Below are 24,661 nucleotides of genomic sequence, written 5' to 3'. Positions count from 1 at the left end.
ATATAAAGAGTTTTAATCCTGGAACCAAGGCAAATATTCGTCAAGGTTGTTGTATCCATATTATTTTGTTTCGGAGCTTAAATAAACTTGGAAATTGAATAAAAACAAAGGTAGTATACTGTGTACATTATTTATTTTAAACGAGTGAAGGAACTACTCATCCCATAATCCATTGCGAACCTTTTCATGAAACGTCGAGAAACAGCGCCCTCTGCTGTCAGGTCTGAGACCATGTGGTTCAAACCGTCCAATCCGATCTCAGCATACTTACAGTAGCTCTGGACGAATGAAGTGCCTCACCACGTCAGTCGGCTGCTGGTCCAATGGCCGGGCGGATTTAATCAGTTTTCCACCGTGCGGTGAACACACTGGACGGGACAGCGCTGTGCGGCGGACACACACAACATCGGCTGGTAGTCTCACCCATGGAGGGACACATTACACACAAAGAGAATTCGTTTTTGTTTTATCTACTACACCTGTAAGGGAATTGCACACATTTAACGTGAACGATCCCGTTATAAGTGTGCACTCGGAGGAAGAAGAATATCTTAGATTGTAAGAGTGGAGGGATAGCCAGAGCGCTGAGGCCATGCACAGCCGCGTCCTGCTGGCTCTGTAACCGCGGAGGGTGCACTGCGTCGCTCGGGTTTTCCGGACATGGAGTAATAAATCCACGCTGGATTATTTGATGGGGTTGCTAAGAGTCATGATGCCGCCCAAGTTCCAGCTCCTGACGCTCCTCGCCTTCGCAGTGGCCATGTTCTTCCTGGAGAACCAGATCCAGAAGCTGGAGGAGTCCCGTGGAAAGCTTGGTGAGGCCCCCCCCCCCCCTGGTCGATCTGTTATAGCTGAGACCACAACACGTTATGCGAGTCCGTATGCATGTCCAACAGATTGCCATGCCGTGGTAATGTTTGGGATATTAGTTGTACATCGGAATGGGTTAAATCACGATCAAATGGGAGACTGGTTTCATACCAGCAGCATCGGTGTTGTGTATGGGTCTGGGGGGCTGGCGCTGTGACCCCCTGTCCCCTGAACCATTATATGAAAACGAGAAGGCTTTCTCCCTGACATGCCCACACAATCACACTCACTGATAACCTTGAAAAAAGTCGGATTATTTTGCTCTACGTATGGTCGGCAAAGTGCATTAGTCGACATGCACAATGGATATGTTGCTACTAATTCGCATATTTTAAAGAGTTTGTAATCATGTTGTTTCATTGAAATATATATTAGAGAGTTTCTTGGGTTCATGAGCTTTTTGTAAAATAAAGGAATATGGTGAAATTCAAATGACCTGGAATTGACCTGTCAGTGAATGAGGATTGGAATGATTGTTAAGGACCCCCCCTGGCCATATAGCGTGCTCTCATAAGTTCATTCTCTGCAATTCTGCAGTCCATGTGCCAGCAGGGTTTACAACCGTGGTCCGCCTGAGCCGACTGGTGGCTTTGTTGTCCGGAGCTCTCCTGCAAGTCTAATTACCACTCATTCTCGATGTTCGGCGCTCACTAAACACTACCTCTTTTTGGTCTCTAATGTGTTCTATAATTGATCTCCCACCCATCCATCAAACAAGGAACTGGGTTTGCAATGGTTCCTCATTGAAAATGATGCACACAGATGTTAAGTATTTTGGGTAGTAGGAATTAAATTGACTCCAGCTGCGACCCGTCGGTCTGCTGGATTGGTTTCGTCCATCACTTCGTCAACAGTTTCACAAGGCGAGCAGTAGTTTCTAATAATAGTCTGGGCTGTGGCGGCCCACCAGTGCAATTGGTCCCACTAGATTAAATTGAAGCCAAAATATTGTTAAATTCTGTCAATGAACCGTAATGAGAGGACTATGGCTTGTTGATATAGAAGCAGCGTCTTAATATTCGGACTAGAAAGATTGCATTACTGCTGCTTTAAACCCTGGCTTGTCCATTTGGTTTGCTGATGGATGCGGGATCAAATATTACAGGGAGTGAAATCTATGCCCTCTCAGGACACACACACACACACACACACACACACACACACACACACACACACACACACACACACACACACACACACACACACACACACACACACACACACACACACACACACACACAATGATGAAACAGGAGCTAGCAGTCCCTGGCCGGCCTGCCACTCCTAGATTCTGTTGAGTGGGCAAAAGCTCTCTGATAGATGACGGGGGGTGGGGGGGGGTCAACACCGGTACACCGGAGCCTTGAATTATGTGCTGCATGGCCACATATCTGTGAGTGAGGTTTCGGGCTTCCGCTGGACTGGTGTTGGTGATGGACGGCTGTCGAGTTGATCAGGTGACCAGGTGCTGCCGTCTCCCTCAGCTGCTGCGGCGACGATGACAACGGCTCGACGTCGTCAACTGTAATACACACTGTTGGTTTAGGAGGCTAGAGGTGACTCCCGCTGCTAGTGTTGTGCCGTTCCATTATCTATTTCTATCTCTCGATATTGCATAGAAACGTTTCCCCCATTCGGGATTGAAGAAGTGCATGCTTTAACTCCCAGCATGCTGTGTTTGGGATGATTTCAAATCTAGAGACGCAGCGATATTTCTTTGGAATATTTTAGGGGGATTTCAGTGTTCCTGGACAGAGAGAACCTCCCCCGGGAGGGGTGGTTGTCCAGCCATGCTGCGCTGGGCTCCAGAGCTCCTCTCTCCCTGAAGCTTTACAGACTCCTCCGTCTCCCTCCATGCCCATGTTGCAGCGGTTTGTCCTGTCAACAGATAGGAACTAAACCTTTTTTCCCAGCCTGGTGGCTCTTGGAGGGGAGCTGAATGGCTATCGCACAAAAATGCTCGAAGGACACATTGCAGAACACAGCCTCCCCAGTAAGGCTGGGTCTGAGATCCCTCCAGGGCCATTTAGAAACCATTTAGGAGGCGATAGTCTCATTTTATAATGACTCCTTAAGGTATTAAAAGGGGTGATGGCATCACTGGTCCTCAACTGCTCATCACCACTACACGGATCCACAGTGGAGCACGTGGAGACACACCGAGCTAAAGGTCTTGTTCTCAGTCGGGTGTGAGTCAGGCCGGCGCGTCCTACGGAGGACAGCCCCGTTTGTATCTCAGACGAGGCGTCCATCACTTGCCAAGCATCTCGTCACCTAGGACCCATCTCATACCACGTTACTTCAGGAGGTGGTCTTACTGTAAACACTCCTAGATTGAGAGCTGAAATGTAAACAACAGTCTTAGTTCCTTTTAGGATAGGTTCAAGTTCATCGGGGATAATAGGCTAAAACGTAATCATGAAAAATAGTCCCTTTTTGAACGGAATGAACATCTTGAAAATGCACAGAACAACAGTTATCTGGACGTATCTCTTGGTATTTGGTATGCTGTGCATGCTATCAGGCCAGGTTCATTGTAGCATAAAACGGTCCAGCTCTGTCCGTGTGTGTGGACCAAACCGTGGCACATCATCGCTCTCCCGCGTAGGGACTACCGGGTCACATTGCCGGCCCACCCAGGCGACACAAGAGCGCACAGCTTAGCATTCATTGACTGCCGCGGACCACCGCTTCCTGAGCTTGTGTTGTGAATTTGACTTCAATTGTCATGCTGGGCACTTGCTACTAGCGGCCCAGCCGCCCCGGCTCTCCCCTGAGACCCAGGACGGGCTCGGCTTTAAGAGGGCTGGAAGTGGGGGGAGACTGGGTAGGACCGGCGATGATATATCAATATGATATTGATTTGGTTTCACTGAGTGTCATCTGAGGTTTTGGCCGTCGTATCTTTCGCGCTCGGTTTTGTGTGTTGTCTTTTATCGACCTTCAGGGCTCCCTCACAGTGGAGCCATCTGATATTGTGACGCTGGAAGAGTCGGGTGACTGGAATAAGAACACGCGTCACAAGTGTTTTTGTTTCTGGTTAATCCTTAATGAAAGTATATCCGCGAAGAATCGATGACTTTATGATAGTATTTAGGGTAGTATGGAGGATGGTTCGTGTGAAGTCTTTCTGTAAAGCTTATTAGGAGTGTGACAACTATGGCTTACGACTTCTTGCTCTGCCACCCATCTTCTCGGCATGATGAGGTATACCTATCTATAGTTTAGCCCTCGCTCTCTCGCGCCTTTCTCGTTCTCTTTGTCCTAAAACGCCCCGACAGCATTTTTTCAGACTTTCTGGTCACAGTTCTTGGATTCACTCTGAGCTTTCGCTTACTCTTCCCAGTTTAAGGTTTTACGATTTTTCTCGAGGGTGAATATAAGTCACTCGTCCCCTGACTGCCTTCCAGTCACTAGTCTCTTTTGGTCCCGCTGACTGACTGACTGACTGTACGTCTGACTGACTGACTGACTGAACGTCTGACTGACTGACTGACTGACTCTAGTTAACCACCCTTAAGTGGAGCAGCAAATGGAATGGAGACGGGTGTAATGACTGGAATCCTCTCTCTGGGGGGGGGGGGTGTCTTGGGTTATACCAAGACCACGCGGAGAGCCGATCGGCCCACGTGGTTTGTGTAAACCCACCTTCCCCTCCTCCCTTCCCACTCACAAGCCTAACGAAAGACTTCCTGAGCAAAGTGACACCGAGCAGCAAGTGTCGCACGCGCATACGAGGCAGCAAATATACGACACAAGACGACGTAGTCAGGGGGTATCACACACCGTTTGACACCCTGGGTGTAATTGGAAGCCCCCCCCCCCCCCCCCCATTCCACTGCTGCAGCCCGCTAGTATTCCAAACCCTGTCACTTCCTGTCAAACGCCATGTTTTCTTCCCAACTTCCCCTGTGGCTCACAGAGGACAGGCAGCCCGGTGGGACAGCTGCTGGGAGCGGGGGTCAAAGGACCACAGGGGCGTCTTCTGAAGGCCCCCCGCTTTCGCCTCTTGAGAGGAACATTTTGTGTGCATAGTTTTGTAAAGAATACTGTTTGGCTGTTGCTGTCACTACTGCAATATTAAATAACTGTTCATGTTATGGGGGAAAACTATGCGGTGAAAAGATATGGCGAGGGGAATCGATCCTTACGAGACATAATCAATATGACAACGCTGGCCATAATTGCTTTATAACTCAACGATAAGATATTCAAATTGGAGCATTAAAATCAAATCTGTTCCATTCTCCATGCGCTTGGCTGCGGGCCATTGACTTAAATGTTTCTGGCCGGCTCCTAGTGGCCCCTCCATTGTAGGATGATTCAAAATATATGAGGGCAGGTGTCATTTGTCAAGCAGCAGAGTTTAGTCGAGTGAACGAGAGCCTGAATGTGGATGTCCCAACACCTTATCAAGAAGCAGCTGTACATAGCCTTCTTATTATTTGGATGAGGAACCTTTCTTTTACTGTAATCTCCCCGGACCCCAGACATAAATAAATACCCTCCCTGCTTCCAGAGCACAAAGGCAGTGGCGTACGAGAGGGAAATAAACAAAAAGAGGATTATTCAATTTTCGTTGGACAGAAATACATTGAGGCTAATCCCTGTGCCTCAACGTATGCCATCCGCTGGCATACGTTGTGAGGGGAAAGGTAAACCAGGGGGACACTTTCCCTGGTTTAAGTTCTCACAGGAACACAGAACTTGAACTCCATCTCAGCAATCACCTGCGGTGTCAAAGCAGCAGCGCTGTCAAAATGAGTTTCTTTGTGTCTCAACACAATATGGGACCTAAGACTGAGCAGAGGGTCAGTCCTTCAGGATGCAGATGAATGGAAGGAATGTGTGGATATATGGGTGGAGGAATGATGAAAGAAGGAGAAGCCGTTTGGCTGCAGGTCTCTCTAGCTTCATTCAAGGTTTAACCTTAATCCTGTCTTTCATTTCAGTCATATTAATTCAGTTTTCATACAGTAACAGATGATGAAATTGGGCAGAGCTTGCGTGTGTGCATGTGTGTGTGCGAGTACCGAGATGTGTTCAGTGGGCAGTGATGGAGCCTCAGTGCATTAATTCAAACCCGAGCTCGGAGACTCGCTGGGTTTTCTATCAAATATGTATGGAATTTTACAACCGCAAAGCAAAGTGAGCCAAATCAAAATGGAAAAAGGATTTGTACGGAATACCCAAACATTATTTTGGAGAATGGCGTTGTATACATGTAGCAGGTAATGAGGACTGTATGGCTTCTAGAATTTGTATTTCGGTCACATTCACCTGTGAGGAGCTGTTGTCAGTATGCCCCCTCTCTCTCGCCCTCTCTTCTTCGGGCTTTAAATGCTTTTAATATAATATAATCCCCCACAAGTTTGCCACCTGGGCTGGCCTTTTGTACATGACTCCTAAACCTTAAAGGATGTTCTTTTGTGTTCCCCCTCAAATAATAGATTTGTTCAAATAATGATCGCTCAATTTTCGGAGAGAGTGAAGTACAGAGTACTAATTAGTAATACAGCAACACACAGAAGTGATAATAAATGCAAGTTAAGTCGTTAAGTCTATTTCCTCCATTCCTTCTTTGGATTCTTACTTCCGACCAAAATCTTACCAGACGATTGTTTTACTAACTGCAGGAAGAACCATAGAATCAACAGACAGCCGCGAGAGCGAGAGAAGGACTGAATCCTTAGACAGAAGGGCATCTCACCAAAGCCATGGGCTGATGGCCTTCTTGTTAGGCCAGTCCTTGCCGGTCTCTCCGGTGTGACTATAGAGGTGCGGTGCAGTAGCCCGTTACAATGTGGGAGACATCTCTGCTCGGATCTCTGCAGTGCTAACCTGTCCCGCCTCCTCATCATTAAACCTATGAATAGCTGTCATGCGCTGGGCTTAATAGACTGTAGAGCTGTCCCCCGGCTCCTATATATGCATTATTAATTATCATAGAGTGTGTGCGTGTGGGGGGGGGGGGGGGATAGAGATGAACACATTAGGAGAGCGAGAGGGGGAGCAAGGAGCTGGAGATCTGAGCTGAAAGCTGTGCTCTCGCCACCGTTTCTTCATTTATCATGTAAATAATGTTTGTTGTTGTATTAAGAGACTCTCATGGAGCAGAACATGTCTACAGCAGACCGGGGTGTTGGTTTAGAGATGCACGTCTCACACTGAATCGTCTGAACTGTTTGTTTTGGTCTCTGTTGCCTGGCGAGGCTGTGGACATGTGTTGCTGCCACTCGTGTTCCTCTCTGTTCTGCTTTGAACCAAACGCCACTTGGTTTAATGGCAACACAAACAACCCTGGCTCCCGCGACCCCGTTTTTACACATGGGTTACAAGCAATCTGACATTTAGAAGGGGGGGAGGGGGGGGGCTTTGTTTTGGCAAGGATCTGGTGATGCCATCCAGGATATGGGCATGCAGAGGTCACCAATCACAGTGGAACACCAAGACTATTAATACCGACTTGCAGGCAGAGATCAAACGCTACTACGATGGTGCTTCAAAAACAAAGTCACACGAGGTTGAAATACAATCCAGTGGGGCGAAATGGGAACTGGAGATAACGCAGACTTTAAGACAAGCGTTCATAAATGAAATGCCAATACTGTTGTTTTTCAGATCGATTCGCACAAAGCCCAACAAGCTGACCAAGGCTCTAGCGTGTATTGGCATCTCGTTGTGTCATCTATTCAGCAGGGTTTCCGCGAACCATTTCTTTGGCCGGCCAACAAAATGTAAATTCTCTTGTCAAATGTTGAATTGAACCTTGTCATGTGCAATAACACGTGTTGCACGTCTGTAGCCGGGTGATACGTGCTCATTAAGAAGGGTGGTACACGCTCGTAAAGAAGGGTGATACGTGCTCGTCGGGCAGGGTGATACGCACTCCTTAAGAAGGGTGATACACGCTCGTTAGGCAGGGTGATACACTCTCGTTAAGAAGGGTGATACGCGCTCGTCAGGCAGGGTGATACGCACTCCTTAAGTAGGGTGATGCACGCTCGTTAGGCAGGGTGATACACTCTCGTTAAGAAGGGTGGTACGCGCTTGTTAGGCAGGGTGATACGCACTCCTTAAGAAGGGTGATACTCGCTCGTTAGGCAGGGTGATACACTCTCGTTAAGAAGGGTGATACGCGCTCGTTTGGAAGGGTGCTCCGCCCTCGTGTGGCAGGGTGCTACGCCCTCATGTGGCAGGGTGCTACTCCCTCGTTAGGCAGGGTGCTACGCCTCGGACTCGTCCGATTTAATGCGTGGAATTGATATCTTGTTGCAGTTTAATTTGGCTCGGTTAGCGTCGAACTGGACTTTGATAGGAGAATAGAACAATGTAAGCCGAAGCCTCAGGGTCGAGTGTGACGCTGCTTTTATTGGAGAGATAATCCCAGTGTCCTAGTGTTGTTGTGAGTGAACACAAGCGTTGCTTTATCTAGTTGTCCAACCATATTTGATGAGTGCTCTCACCTTCTGATGCACCGCCTCTGACCGAGACTCTATGAATCAAGGATAAATTCATGTAAACTTTGCCAAAAAATATTATTTCCAGTTCGCGGAGACATTGGAGACATTGTGGTACATTCAACCAACAATGGTGTTCGGTTGGATGATAATCACACCTAGATGGAACTTGGAAACGGACTGACACCCCTGTGTTCAATACTATTTTCCACATTTTATTGTTGCCTAAAAAGCTTTAAAGGTGCAGTGTGTAAGATTTAATGCCACCTAGGGGTGAGGTTGCAGCTTGCAACCAACTGAATAAAACCCCCTCACCTCCTCTCATCCCTCCTATGCTTTGGTGTAGGATAAGCTTTGTGTACTACTAGGTGTACTTGTGTGCCAGGCGTTATCTCCAAAATGATGTCGGTCAAAGTCATCGTCTACAGCTGCATCGAGTAGACAGGTGTCAAGTGATGGTTCCTGAATAGATTCATAAATTATGTTTAGTAATTAGGCTGTAAAACTAGGGGTCATAATTTACAAGTGGTCCGAAGCGTACCCACCGGCGGGTACGCTTCGCACCCAGCACGTCTCAGCCCAGTAGTGATGGTCCGGTATTGCCCAGGGCCCGGTTTCCCGAAGCCTTATTAAAGCCTTCTTAACGCTACGTCATTCTTAACCTCTACTTTAAGTTCTACCTTCACATTTTGCATGTTTCCCGAAACGTTCTTTGCTATGAATCTCTTTCGTAAGTCGTTCATTGGTAAGGTTTGACTGAAGCGCTCGTAGAACCTTCTTAGCTCTACCATAGTGATGGTTCATTATAAGCAACGAGTGAATGTAATAAGTGGTCGAAAGACTTTTTTCAACCACATCCTCTTTCCTTTGACATTTAGTTTTTTACCTGACACACTGGACGGGAGGTGTGCAAAGCCCACACACAGACCCCTACAGGTAGTCTCAGCATACACAGTATTATATAATAAGATAAATAATCTATTCAAAATGTTGCTTTCATTTCAAAGTGTCAATTTCATAAATAATCAACAAGGCAGCCGCCTTTTGTAAACAGAAAATCAATAGCCTAATTTGAACGGCTGCGACAGATGTAATTAAGGATGTAATTGCCTCAATCTCCTCTGCTGTTTCTATATTTTCTATCTTTTTTTTAAATCAGTGTATGCTATGCTAGTTTGTTCGCCCATGGTTAAATAAATGTTTAGACCAACTAGAAGTATTCCGAGCAATGTTTTATTCGCAAAGACTGCAATATATCATCAACGGTCGGCGTGTGTAGCTCGAACTTGCCGGCACCCTTTCAGGCGCACGGTCCCTCATCTATCCAAGTCTCCCATCGCTGGTGCAGAGGCCAGGCATGATTAGGACCACCGGTCTCCCTCCTCAGTTTCTAATTTAAAGCTGAAGAGTTTGGAATGGAATTCATTGTTAATTAAAAAAAACACACTAATTCCCCTTTTCTAATTATAGGGTTGGTTTGGAACACACACACACACACACACACACACACACACGCACTCCACTGGTAGGACCATTTAGGACAGCCAGATAATTAAGGTCACCAGAGACATGCCGTGGAACCACTTAGAGCCGGGTGTGTCGTACAAGGCCATGTTTTGTCTGGCCCACACGTAGCAGACGATCCCCAGCCTGCCCTGAACCACTGACAAAGCACACTTGTCTGACTCGTGAGGAATCAACAACAGTGGCGCCGTCTTTTTTTTATCTTTTAAAGGAAGGTGACCGTTTGTAGTGTCCGTGTTTGTGCTGACACCCACCAAGCCGTGTCTCGAGGAGGGGCAGCTGTCGTCTGCGTGGTCGTTGCCGTTTCCTGACAAACATGAGTCGGAGGAAGGTTCACCGCCCACCTTCTCGTGGGCGCTGAGCCTTTCCATTCTCCTCGGTCGAGTTAAGCAGGACTGGGGTAAGAGATGGGTCGATTTCCACAGCAGTGTGTGACACAAAGCAATGTCGGGTAAAAAAGCCTCTAAGAGGTTGCCATTATTGTTCCGATTATGACGAACAGCTGTGTCCAGCCCAGCACTCCTCTTTGTGTTTCACTCTTCTGCGTCAGCCGAGCCAGTGAATGAGATCCTTCATCTGGCGTCAATGTAACACTTGTATTTCGTCCGGCATTCTATAAGAAGATCACTTGAGCGATTGCATTTGATCTTGTCTCGGCCGAGAGAGATGTGGTCATGTCTTCCAGCAGATTGAATAAGAGAACTAGTGTAAGAGGCCAGAGGCAGTTGAGGAAAAAGCTCTCAGACCAGTATTTGCTGATTGTGTGTGTGTTTCTGAGGATATGATTGTGTGTGTGCGTTACTGAGGATATGATTGTGTGTGTTTGTGTGTGCCAGTACATCCACACATCTTTTGTGTGTACCTATTGTCCGACTGAGAACGGACTCCGCTCTTTGGGGGTTGCAGAGCGTCTTAAACGGTGGAGAAAGTGCTCTGGTTTATCGGGCTCCATTTGAAGTTTCTTCCGCTGGTCCCATTGAGCGTTGGCACAATGCATTCCTCTCGCAGTGCCCTTCAAATACCCCAGCGCCGCACAAATAGGCCTCCGAGCGTAGTGTGTCTGGGCGTTGAAGCAAAAAAGAGAACCCGTGCAAATATACTTTTCGTCCCATAAGCCACAGAAACCAGATCGCAGAAGTTGATTCGGAGAGAACCTAACTGCGAGCTGATGGCAGGCCTTAAAAGCCCTCATCCATCAAGCGCTGAAATGAGAGCGATTATGGATCGAGAGCGTGACTGCGATGGAGTGGTGCGCAACGCGGGCCTATTTCACTGCAGTCTGGCAGCAGGTCGTCAAGGCGATACATGATATATGACGTGTGATGGCTATCTGCAATTACAGCCCGTGTATATTTTGAGGCACAATGCAGAAACGCCGAGCAAACGCAAGGTTAGCGGTGCATGGTATTTGGAGAGGAATGTTGATGCAGAAGATGATGCATTTGTACATCGTGATAAGCATGGGGTATTTTTGCCTGCATTGCACTGTATGCAACGATTGGCTTCATGCCAACGTTGTGGGTTGTAAAGAGGATCCAGATATCTGACATGATTAAAAACCAAACCCGCAGAAACTGAACAACAGAGATTCTGAAATATAAAGTGTGTGTATGTGTCTGTGTCTGTGTGCAAAAAGCATCTATGTTCAAGACTTCGTATACCTTTTTGTGTGTGTGCAGGATTGTGTGTCTGTGTAAGGGTGTGTGTCTGTCGGTGTAAGTGTGTTCATCTGTGTGTGTGTGTCAGTGTGTGTGTATCCAAACCAGCACCTCTACGGAGGCTAGCTCCCCCCCCCCTCCCCCCCGTCTCTCCCCTGCTGTCACCCTTCATCGATTTCTGCAATCCGGCCTCATCCGAGCGGAACCGGCCAAGCCTCGCACCTCCAGGCATCAGCGCGGAGCAGGGCCCCACCGGGCCCCCACTGGGGCCCCGCCACGCCGCTCCCAGCACCACTGCACCCCCGGGGCCGCCCGCCGCTGATAGACAATCTCCATAACCCCCCCCCGGCACAGGCCCCGCCGAGGAGGGCTGGGGGGCTGGGGAAGGGGTGATGGGGAGGGAATAGGTGTGTGTCTGTGTTGGGGGGGGGGGGGGGGGGGGGGGGAAGAGAGAGAGAGAGAGATAAGGAGGTTGGTAGAGAGGGAGAGATGGTGATAAAAAAAAAGAGTGTGTGTGTGTGTGAGCTCCTGAAGTGCTGAGGCGTCTATAGAGATGGATTTACGAGCGTCATGGAGGAAGGGATCATCCCACACACCCCCCTCCCCCTAACTTGTATTATCCGATCTGACGAGAACGCACAATACTGGGCGGCGTGTCCCAGCCGTCGGGCCGTGTGCGCTGAGGTGGATATGGGCGACTATAAGCAGCGGTCGGGCCTAATCAGCCACTAAATTGCTTCAGTAAATAGATCCCAGGAAGCATCAAGTCCCTTCTGCTGCTACAGCTCCGCTCTCCCTCTCCCTCTCAGTCTCCGCCCTCCTCGCGCTCTTACTTTGAAAGACTCTGACTAATAGGCTTGTAGATGTCCCCGTGTTCGAGACCTGTGTTAGCCTTCACGCTTCATAATTAGCTTTTAATGCATGGCAACTACCAGAGGGAGGGCGGGGGCTAGACGTTGCGGTTGGGAGGGGGGGGTGATGAGGTGCAGTCATTGGTGGTCGTTGGGGGGGGGGGGGGGTATCTTTGGGTGGAAATGAATGAAAGGAGTTCTTGCTGTGTGGCCACAGTAATTCAGGCTTTTGTTCTCTAATTAAATGACCTCAGAGGGGCCAGCCTGGATTAAAGTGTGTGTGTGTGTGTGTGTGTGTGTGTGTGTGTGTGTGTGTGTGTGTGTGTGTGTGTGTGTGTGTGTGTGTGTGTGTGTGTGTGTGTGTGTGTGTGTGTGTGTGTGTGTGTGTGTGTGTGTGTGTGGCGCCCTGTCGGTTTTGAGCCAAGTCGTGTTCAGCCATGTCGTTGAATAGCGCCATTATAACTCCACCCACCACCCACTCCTCTGTCTCCCTCTCCCCCTCCCTGTTGGGGACTTGGCACTGGGGCTGCGATTCCTTTTTTAAACAAGTGTCCTCTGGGGGCCCTTCACATAGCACGGCTCATTGTTCCTCATCGGGACCCCCGGGGGACCAGAGCGGGGCCCTGGGTTCTGCCCCCATCCTGTCCAGGGAGGGACTGGCCCGGCGGCCCGCGACCCCACGGACAGACCCGGGCGTGGACCAGGACCGGGTCTCAGAGTTAGAGAGCTGGAGAGGGGATCGGGCTGAAGGCAAATCAGCGGGAGAGAGAGAGAGAGAGAAAGAGGGGATGTGCTCGCTGGGCGCCCAGCAGTGGATGAAGGACGGTGGAGAAGAGCTTCTTCGCATTTTAACCACAAGGTCTCCACAGACCCACCGATGGCTGTGATCATGAGGATGCAGATGGCTGGCCCTCCCCCACACACACGCAGGGAATACAGATTTACATTATCAGTGTCAGAATCCCCTCCTCTCGTCTCAACGCCTCTTTCTTTCTCTCTCTCTGTCTCACTCTCTGTCTCTCCATCCCTTTTAATTTTTCATTCCTGATTAGAAATGCCTCCAACATGAGAGACGTGGGCTTCCCCATGTCTCTCTTGCAAGCATGTGTGCCGCGTGGCTGTGCCCGTCAGGCCCGTGAACACCAGCCCTACCACCGCCACCATAACCACCACCCCAGGTCCCTCCTCTTGGACATGCCGTTGGAGCACAGTGAGGTATCAGTTGCCAGCAGGAACCAGGAGTCATTCTCCACCCTGGCCATGTCTGTCACTACATCACTTTGATCAGTGGAACATTAACAGCTGCAGGGGGGCTGAGGGGAGAGCGCCGGGGGCACTGGAGTGTTTGTGGTTTGGTGTGTGATAAAAGGTTTTGAGAATTTGTGTGTGGATGTGTGTGAACTTGATGCACATATGTGTCCACGGGTATGATTGTGTGTGTATTCTTGTCTGTGTCTTGACTGTGTTCATGCACATTCATTCTTGGCGTGCGTGCGTGCGTGCGTGCGTGCGTGCGTGCGGCTGGGAGAGTGGGCGCACGGCTGGGAGAGTGGGCTGCAGGACATCACAGATGATATCTTAATTGCCGCTCAGCACCAGCTGCCAGATGCTACCTGGACGGAGCAGGCAGCCCAGACGTCCGCCTGCAGGCCGGGCAGCTGACTACGGCCCCGCAGCTCCTGGCACCTCCCACAAGTGTTAGGGGCTCCAGGGGCCACTGTCTCCCCCAGTCTGCCTCTCTCTCGCTCACTGTCTTGGTCAGCTGTCCCTCTGTGTGTCTCTGTCGTCGGTCTCTCCGTGTGGCTGTCTCTCTTTGTGTCTGTCCCTCTGTTGTCTGTCTCTCTGTGTCTCTTCCATCTGTCTCTGTTTGTATCTCTTTGGTTCTCTCTCTCTCTCTGTGGGAGGGGCCCAGACGTCATCCTTAACAGCAGTCGATCCCAATCGCTTTCAGGGCTTATCGGGAAGAACTGTCAAACGGCAGTTTGAGGAAGGAGAGAAGAGCGAGGCTATTGGTGTCCTGTGTTTTGAGTTGTTGGGTGATTGCTTTATGTTTTGTGTATAGCGTAGTCGTGTATGTGTGTATTAAGAGGAGCTAGAGACCGACGGACACACCTGTTGTGTTGACCAGTCACAGCCAAGCATCCATGTGACGTCTCACTTGCTGCGAATGACCCCCACTCAACTCTTGACTCAATTGACCCCTTACCACCGACCCCGTGCCCTGTCAGCTCATACACTTGGGCGTTGACCTTTCACCCCGCGAGGGGGTCACATTTTGCTCAAACCTTTTGGTTATTGGTTTATTAAGGGAGTACTGTATCTGTGATCGGTTTTCCCTAAAATGAATGTGTTTGTTGTGCAAAAGGCAATCGTTTATAATGGATATAATTTATGATACTCGAGCATCATTAATACGGTGAACTCAATCATACTTACGAGACTCAATCATTTATTCGATTTGAGACTTAATTTGTTCAAAGCATCTGGAAAATGCTTCCTAAAATAAACCTGGATTTAGTAAATCATCTATGTTCAGCAGCAGGGATATTCATGACTTTCTACTGCACTAAAGTGAGCTTCACCATGTTCTGATGCCAAAGCGTAAACCAATGTCGTTGCTTTTTATGGTGGCTTTCCGACTTTATGGTGGCTAACACTGCCTGGCCGTCTGCCTGGGGTGGGGCTGAGACGAGGACAGGAGGCCCGCCTCCTGCGTCTGTTGTGTGGCGTTTGACACAAGCGAGGTTCGAGTGCTCTCCATTGGTCGTTGAAACGCTAGCTTTTGCAAAACCGGGGTCAGGGGTCGCCGTCACTCCAGCCCCTCTGAAGTGTGTCAGCGGTCCGCAGCGTCAGGGGGGTGGAGACGAGGGACCCCACCGCCTCCGTCACTCAGACACCATGTTCAATACTGCTGGTTCTTTAGAGAGGATCTCTCTGTAAACCCTGATTCACTGGGTTCTAAAGCAAGCTTTGACCCTTCCTGTGTCTTACATTGTGTTCATTAATAGATCTTTGTTGTGTTTCCAGCACGAAGGGAAAATAATGGCGTGGCAGTTCACAAATATGCTTCGGTTGTGATTGGATGATGGGATATGTGTCCCTTTTAAAATAAAGTTATGTCTGAAAATTATGGTTAGGTTTTTTTTTGGGGGGGGGGGGTCGAAGGAGTTATTGACAAGACTAAAGAAGTTCCATGGTTTCTTTGTTATCCCCCCCTCTCACCATCGCTCTCAGTTCAATAGGCTTCATTCGCACTACATGTACCTTCAATATGTCTCGTAAAAGCATTTGAACATTGTAATGCATTCATTCAACAATTAACAAACTGTGTGTGTGTGTGTGTGTGTGTGTGTGTGTGTGTGTGTGTGTGTGTGTGTGTGTGTGTGTGTGTGTGTGTGTCCGTGCAGAGCGAGCCATCGCCAGGCACGAGGTGCGGGAGATCGAGCAGCGCCACACGCAGGACGGGCAGCGCGAGCGGGGGGAGGGGCTTGTGGGGGCGGGGCCTGTGCTGGGGGCGGGGCTGCCGGACGCAGAAGACGTGGTCATCATCTACAACCGAGTGCCCAAGACGGCCAGCACCTCCTTCACCAACATCGCCTACGACCTGTGCGGCAAGAACCACTACCACGTGCTCCACATCAACACCACCAAGAACAACCCAGTCATGTCCATACAGGACCAGGTTGGTGGGGAGGGGGGGGGCTTGATGGCAGCACCACACCACATCACTACCTTGAGAAAGCATTATTCACATCCGTTAGTCTGATCAGGTGAATCGCAACAAAGTGTGATATTTAGTAAGAAAACAGACACACGCGCTGACGTTGAGTCAAGTCTTGGTGCATCGTTGTTTAGCATGAATGGTTTCAAAGACAGTGGTTACTTTGACATAAAGAAAGGTGTGAGACTAGATATAAGAGCCCCCGTGGATGTCTTCAGAGGGGCCTTCTTGGGAGTCATATCGATAATCATTCATCCAAAGTTGTAACGGAAATCCTGAATCGGATTTCATTACACATTCATAACCAAAGTACTGCTGTTTTGCGCAGTTGATCATGGTCATGATGTTTTTTTTTTATTCAGGTGAGGTTTGTTAAGAACGTGACAGAATGGCGGGAAATGAAGCCGGCCTTCTACCATGGGCACGTCTCCTTCCTCGACTTCACCAAGTAAGAAAACACCAAGATACTCGTTGCTGTTGCTGTGATGTTGTCGCCACCTTGTGGTCATGTGTAGAAGTTGCACAAAGCAGTGGATCGCGTTTTAGGTTTCCTTTCACCATTTCACAATCTCCTAACACAAATATGAATGTGTTTATGTTGAATGCATAATGTATGTCATAATGATACTTATTACAGCCATAATGAAACAATTGAACAAGAGGCATGCATGCTTCTTGTTCAATAGTGTCATTATTTATGGAAGATTATTTATGTATGTAATACGTGTTTCTCTCTTTTTTACCCAGAAAGAGTCCTCTCAATATCTTGGTCTTTGTTGTAAGTTGCTGTCTTCCTCCCTCATGTAATTAATCCTGACTGTGGTCTCCAGGTTTGGTGTGAAGAAGAAGCCCATCTACATCAACGTGGTCCGGGACCCCATCGAGAGGCTGGTGTCCTACTACTACTTCCTGCGCTTTGGGGACGACTACAGACCCGGACTCAGGCGCAGGAAACAAGGGGACAAGAAGGTAGATGTGTTTTTATTATTCGTGACAAGAAGGTTGTTGTGTTGTTATTATTGGGGACCAGAAGGTAGTTGTGTTGTTATTATCGGGACAAGAAGGTAGATGTGTTATTATTATTATTGGTGACAAGAAGGTAGTTGTGTTGGTATTATTATTGGTGACAAGAAATGGAAGCTGGAATACCAACACTTTTTTAAAAAAATGAGTTTTGGGTTGAGACTTTTACGGTAGAGGGAGACTTCATCCCAATGGATACTCTTTAACTACGTGGTTGTGGTATATTAAATAAACCACTGCTCGGGCAGAGCTGCACCATCCACTCACACACTGGTGTTCCGAAAAGCGCTCCACACGTCCACACACACCCCCCGTACAGCGCTCCACACACACCCCCCGCACAGCGCTCCACACACACCCCCCGTACAGCGCTCCACACACACCCCCCGTACAGCGCTCCACACACACCCCCCGTACAGCGCTCCACACACACCCCCCGTACAGCGCTCCACACACACCCCCCGTACAGCGCTCCACACACACCCCCCGTACAGCGCTCCACACACACCCCCCGTACAGCGCTCCACACACACCCCCCGTACAGCGCTCCACACACACCGTCCAGACAGACCTCAGACGTCAGGAACCGAACGCCGCCTGTTCCGAGCAGATTAGAACATAGACATAGTGTTTCAGGGAGAATGGACCAACATAGGATTTTACCCCTTTATTATTTTAATTGGGGTCTTAGTTCAGCAACAGTATTAAAATGGCAATGTTGACCAACTTGACGACCATGTAATGCATATTGCCAAAAAATAAAAGGGTTTGGGTTCTCTGACTCTTAACTGCCTCCATCGTGTTCTTTGTGGTGGTGTTGATTACAATATTGATAATCACTCTTGCATGAGATCATTTTAAATGTTAAATACATCTTGTACGTCCTGTGGTATTACAATAATACAACAAACAGCTGCTAAATTGTATTGTTATACTGTGTGTGTGTGTGTGTGTGTGTGTGTGTGTGTGTGTGTGTGTGTGTGTGTGTGTGTGTGTGTGTGTGTGTGTGTGTGTGTGTGTGTGTGCTCCAGACGTTTGACGAGTGTGTGTCTGCGGGGGGCTCAGACTGCGCCCCTGAGAAGCTGTGGCTGCAGATCCCGTTCTTCTGCGGCCATTACTCCGAGTGCTGGTACGTGTTCCAGACGCACACCGCTGTTACGTACCTGCTGTATACCATATCTATACGCCATGTGTTACCCTATGGGTTGATGAGTTCATGTGGCTGTATGTCGCTGCCCTGCAGGTGGGTATGGGGTTCTCACATGCACTGTAATCTCCTTGCCGGCACACGCGTCTGTGTGAAATTGAGTTCCCGTTGCTTGACGCAACTACAGCTTTGTTCTGCTTCCTGCATAAGAATCGTTGCACGAGGGCATGATTAGCATCATGTGTCTGAGCAGTGAGTGTCTGCGGTAGGTGGCTTCATTTAATGTTAAAGTGAACCGGGTTGGGGAGACGGCGCCAGGCAAGGGCCAGGTGATGGCCGTGAAGCCATGCGGCCCCAGACCGCTCCATGACACGCCACGGTGGCTTTGATAGGGCTCAGCTGTCCCCTGTTCCCTAGTCATCTCCCGGAGGTCTCGCACCGTCTCCCATCGTAGCGCCTTAGCCTTGATGTCTTCCCTGTCGCAATGGTGGTCCGTTTGTCTGGGCTGTCCCAGTCTCCCTCTTGCTGTCTCCTTCCCTCTGCTATCTCTCTTGCTCCCTCCCGTCTCTCTTGCTCCCTCCCGTCTCTCTGGCCCCCTCCTGTCTATCTGGCCCCATCCTGTCTCTGCTGTCTCCCTGGCCCTCTGCTGTCTCTGTCTGTCTCTGTCTGTCTCTGTCTGTCTCTGTCTGGCTCTGTCTGTCTCTGTCTGTCTCGGTCTGTCTCTGTCTGGCTCTGTCTGGCTCTGTCTGGCTCTGTCTGGCTCTGTCTGTCTCTGTCTGTCTCTGTCTGTCTCTGTCTGGCTCTGTCTGTCTCTGTCTGGCTCTGTCTGGCTCTGTCTGGCTCTCTGGCTCTCCATCTCCCTGTCTCTCCGGCTCTCTGTCTCTCTGTCTCTCTGTCTCCCTGTCTCCCTGTCTCCCTGTCTCCCTGTCTCTCTGTCTCTCTGTCTCTCTGTCTCTCTGTCTCTCTGTCTCCCTGTCTCCCTGTCTCTCTGTCTCTCTGTCTCCCTGTCTCTCCGGCTCTCTGCTGTCCCTCTGTCTCTGGTCTCCTAATCTCCCAATTTCTAATTTATGTTTCCTTTGTTTTTGGGAACCTATTGGTTGCCATGGGTGATGTATACACATCCCCCATAGTAAACACATTGTTGTTATTGTTATGCCAATCCTCCAGTCTCAACAACATTGTCTGTTCATTAGATAGATTATTGGAAGATGAGTCAGCGAGTTTCCAGTTAGCACTATCTCACTCTTTCAACTGCCATTATGTGAATTCCACATGCTTATCTCTGACTTCCATAACATTTAATTTCCTGAGCATGACACATTTCCTGCCACCCACATTCATATTTTTTTCCCTCCTCCTTATCCTCAGGTTTTATTTTCCCCACAGTTCCATCTGGTGTCTCCCTCTGGCTTGTTGCTTGTCCTCTCTCTCTCCCCCCTCGTTCTCTCTCACCTGATGTTCCAGCTCCCTCTTCTTTCTTTAATCATAACCTTCCCTTTCCATCAGCCCCCCCCCCCCCCCCCCCCATCTCTCTCTGCTTCTTTCTCCCTCTCTCTCTCACATGTCCCATCCTCTCCTGAGCTCCTTCGGTCCCCGTCCAGTCTACCTACCCTGTTCTCACGGCCCCCAAAACATTCAGCACAACAACAACATGCCCAATCTCCTCATAATGATCCAGACATGAAGGCAGAACTCCAGACCACAGCCCTGCGGACCAAACCAACTGCAGTACTAACAGAATACATCCGCTCGCTCCTCCCTGTGACCTCTCAGGAACGTGGGCAGCCCCTGGGCCCTGGAGCAGGCCAAGTACAACCTGGTGAACGAGTACCTGCTGGTGGGGGTGACGGAGGAGCTGGAGGACTTTGTGATGATGCTGGAGGCCGCGCTGCCTCGCTTCTTCAGGGGGGCTACCGACCTCTACAAGACAGGTACCCCGCCCGCGCTCCACCTCCATCCCGCTCCACCACCGCCTCGCTCGGCCCTCCGCCCCTTCTGACACGGCCCCGGCTGGTTCAGGGATCATGAGCCCCTTTCATACCGAGATCCTCCAATATTGCCATAAAGAAGATCTGTCCTTATGCCGGCTAATCTTTTTTATCACAGAACCACGCAAGGCGGGTGTAGGTCCAGAAGGTGTGACAAGGAACACAACAGCGTCCGTGTCTAGTTTGACTTATAACATACACATCTTATAACATGCACATCTTAGAACATAGGCGTCTTATAACATAGGCGTCTTATAGCATAGGCGTCTTATAACATAGGAGTTTTATAACATAGGAGTCTTATAACATACGCATCTTATAACATAGGAGTCTTATAACATCCGCATCTTATAACATCCGCATCTTATAACATACAGATCTTATAACATACAGATCTTATAACATAAAGATCTTATAACATACAGATCTTATAACATAAGCGTCTTATAACATAAAGACCTTATAACATAGGCGTCTTATAACATAGGCGTCTTATAACATAGGCGTCTTATAATATGGGCGCCTTATAACATACAGACCTTATAACATATAGTCTCATGACGCAAGTGGAGTAAGGAGGCATCCTGACATGGGGATTGAACCCGGTGTGCGTCGACATCATTGTCACTGCAATTCTCTGCCATCCAGAACAATCTGTTTGACTTCATATTTTTTTGTTGGGGAAATATTCCAGTGACCTTTTCAAGCAACACTATATTTGCATAAAGATTAACTTGGCAATATTTACAAGCTGAACCGGTATTTTGTATGCTCAGGTATGCTCATCACATTCATTTCACATTTCTTTTAACCAAATAGACCCTTTCCTGGTGACCTTTTTAAGAGAAGTAGAATTTATATATGCAAGCTGAGCTTTTAGTACCGATACATAAAGGAAGTAGGAATAGGAGGCTATTATAAAGACCACAAAGCTGGTGCTAACGGCATGCTTCACACAGTGTTACATCCAGTACCAGATCATTCACTTCACAAGGGCTGCAACTAGAGTAGTTTAGAAAAGCCCATCAAGGTTGATAAAGTGTCTCAAATAACTTTGCTTTGTCTTTTAGATTAGCCAATAAAAACAAGCATTTACTCAGCATTAATGCCATATTTACTATACATGATGTGTGGTAGCACACTTAGAAACAAACTTGTCTGCCTATTTCTGAGCTCAGCTAGTAGCATCAGCACTTGCAAGCCTAAAACCTTCATGGAATCAAGCCAGGCCACCTCACTATTTATACTTGGACTTGATTAAATTTCATCTGTAATGTTTCCAAGAAGCACTAGATCACTAGATGTTTCAAATATTCGGTGAATACGTAAGACAGCGTGTCATCCCTCAACTTGTTCTCCTCTTCTCTTCTTCAGGCAAGAAGTCCCATCTGAGGAGGACAACGGAGAAGAAGCCGCCCACCAGGGAGTCCACGGCCAAGCTGCAGCAGTCGGCCATCTGGAAGATGGAGAACGAGTTCTACGAGTTCGCCCTGGAGCAGTTCCAGTTCGTCCGCGCTCACGCTGTCCGCGAGAAGGACGGCGAGCTCTACCTGCTGGCCCAGAACTTCTTCTACGAGAAGATCTACCCCAAGAACTAGGGCACCTGCTGGTCCATTCCCGCCTGCCCTCGCACCGGGGAGATGAACTGATCCTGAGGGGGCGATGGGCTGAGAGAGAAGGCTCAATGGTGGACCAACCGTCGTACTTGTAAACAACAACAAAGGAGGTGCTACCAAACCATCTAGCGGTGGTGGTGGATGGGTTCTGGTCGGAGAGATTTGTGTCGCTGTGTGCTTGATGACCCCTCTTCCCCACCAGCTGGCCAAATGGCGGAGGCCAGCGTGGCAGCCGCTATTTGCCGATCGTATTCCTTGCTGAGAAACTCCTCTCTTCCAAGTGAGGAAGAAGGCCATTGGTCGCTCTCTTACTCGCACGCGTCTGGGACACGGCGTGGCCGGCAGCTGTTAGGACCGTCACTATGGATTGGTCACCGGATCTCCTTGGTTCTCTCCTCCCACCCTCAGCCCAAACACTGGAGCCTGTGTTATTTTCTGATTGTGCTGTGATGTATTTTTTATTTCTACAACTATCATGGTCTTTTTTTCTCACGCAAAGAGACCAAGATTCTATCTTTTCCCCTCCTGGGTGAAAAGACGTTGATGTGCTTAGAGACCACAGCTAAAGAAAGGAAACCGTGAAAAATGTAAAACTACTGCATTGGACTTGAATAAGAAACAGCTCAGCTTTTTTCCAAGTCAGAATCCTGTGTCTATAGACTATTTCCTGGGACAAATCTTTGTGTTTTATAAATGTATTTGTTTTATGATTCTTGTAAATGTGCGTCCTTGTTGGGGGGGGTTTGTATGGATATTGAAAGGTTAAGTACATTAAGTAATTCAACTAGTTGAACAATACTGCTGTTGTACATATTATTTCCAATGGATTAATTTCCGATGATTTTTTTTATGATTAACTTATTTACATTGTGCTAACACCTACAAACAAATTAACTGTCTGTTCAATTCATTGTTTGTGGGTCTTGCTTGACCATGTTTGTTTTTAAGATTTATTTTTGATTAGTCATTGTAAAACATGGATGCCCAGAAACATGCTTATTCTCTGCTGCTAAGATTGTAGCCCTTTTTCTTACATTTGTATACATAACATGAAAAAAAAACTTTTCTCTGTAAGATTTGCTTTTATGTAGTATGTTTTAGGTGGTTTTGCTCATTTACGGCTAGGTAAAGATTGTAGATTTCTGCCCTGTTAAATTCCTAACATAATCTCTCTTAATGGGGAGCTGTGAAAGATGGTTATAACACTAAATGTACACAAACTGTTGGCTTGTTTCGAAATTGTTATTGTTTTTTAGGCCTTCAACAGACAAATGTTCTGTATTCTGAGTTGGAATGATAAATAAATACATTGAATAGGGATAGATGTCCAACCAATCAGGATAGAGTATTCTGTCAAGGCTGTGAGCCCTGACCATAGGTCCTTGAATTAAATCACTCGCTTTCGATAACGGATCAGATGTATTCTGATTGGCCGGGAAGCTAAGCCTTCCACAGAAGAAGAAAATTTGCAAAATGTAAAGGAAAAATCCACTCTGTGTAATCTTTGCTGACAGCTTATATGACAGCCGTAATGCTAGAACCCTATTCACAGTGCTCCTTTGAGAGCCTTTCGACAATAAATGTCCCACAAAACTAATCCAATCCTAGGCATAATACACAAAGGTCCATTTAACAAGACTGAGATACATCGGATCTGTCCAGAGATAGTACAGAGGATCATCTTACTGAATGAAATCAAAATAAGAAAAAGAAAAAATTATATAAGGGTTTACTAGTTAGGCTGAATGTGCCTTCTCTTTGCCCAACTGTTATTTCTGTTGCAGATTTGTTAATAAAAAAGTCATTGTTTTGATTGCCAAAAATATATATCAATTCAGTGAACACAATTTCAGTGTTTTGTGTCAGTCCAACTGGTTGTTTGTGTTTCAATAATTGTTTGAACCTCTTGGGAAGTAAAGGAAATGATTTGGAGTGGCTAGTGTGGGGAAAGAGAGCTGCAACATGTTAGACCATGGTCTCCTACAGAGGGAGATAATGAGTTGAAATTCTTATTCTGGGGATACCTAAAGAATAGGCTAAAATCTAAAATGTAAATTTAGAACGGTTTAAATTAGTCTTCAAAACAGGTTTCCCATTCATCTTGTGTATTTTGTGCCAACCAATATATTTTAATCAGTTGTATGTTATGTTTGTGTAGTTTTAAATCGGTCAGTAGGCTACTATGAATATATACAAATAAGTCTTTGGGATATTGATTTGTCGTTAATTTTACACCATTTAAAAAATATATAAAAGGCAACTGTGATGGATAGTGTATCAAAAGTCTGCCTTATTTCTCGGTCTACAGTAAGTAGGCTTCTATTCCAAGGTGGGGATGGATGCTGCACACCATGATAGTGTTTTACGCATGGCTTCAGTAGCTAACATTCAACACGGCCTCTGTCCTTGGAGGAGAACCGGGGACCCGTCTCTGGACTCCAGGAGAACCGGTGCTCTGCCTCAGGTAATCATACTACCTTGTGCATGGAGACAGGACCGGAAGTTTGCGCAATAGGCGTTTATATCAACCATCATTAAAAAATACGGTACAAGATTATAGAAAGTGAAGTATGGTTTCCAGTGTTATAAAAACGACGTTGGGAACCACTTGTCAGCAGTGTTGCCAGATTGGGCCGGGAATCTGGCCCAATCTGGCAACACTTGCTTGTCAGGCGCACCTGTTAACAGACGGCGCGCCCCTGCGTCACCATGGCAACGGAGGAACCTCTGCGGGGTTCAGAAGAGACGCTTGTACTTGAAGGCAATCTTTCTCGTTCGGGAAAAAAAGCGTTATGTATGAATG

The 24,661-nt window shown here is 47.9% G+C and overlaps 1 protein-coding gene across 1 annotated transcript; it reads left to right on the top strand.

Annotated features, from left to right (window-relative positions):
• Positions 1-282: 282 nt before the first annotated feature.
• hs2st1a (heparan sulfate 2-O-sulfotransferase 1a) lies at positions 283-23,710 on the top strand. Its single transcript, XM_030364941.1, has 7 exons — positions 283-815; positions 15,771-16,045; positions 16,447-16,532; positions 16,915-17,053; positions 18,139-18,236; positions 20,028-20,185; positions 21,617-23,710. Exons 1-7 carry the CDS (start codon positions 692-694, stop codon positions 21,838-21,840), a joined length of 1,104 nt encoding a protein of 367 aa, XP_030220801.1. The 5' UTR covers positions 283-691; the 3' UTR covers positions 21,841-23,710.
• The last annotated feature ends 951 nt before the right edge of the window (positions 23,711-24,661 follow it).

This window comes from Gadus morhua, chromosome 8 (genome assembly GCF_902167405.1).
Source record: "Gadus morhua chromosome 8, gadMor3.0, whole genome shotgun sequence".
Lineage (NCBI taxonomy): Eukaryota > Metazoa > Chordata > Actinopteri > Gadiformes > Gadidae > Gadus > Gadus morhua.
The sequence above is the reverse complement of the archived record's forward strand: the minus strand, read 5'-3'. Positions and strand labels throughout refer to the sequence as shown.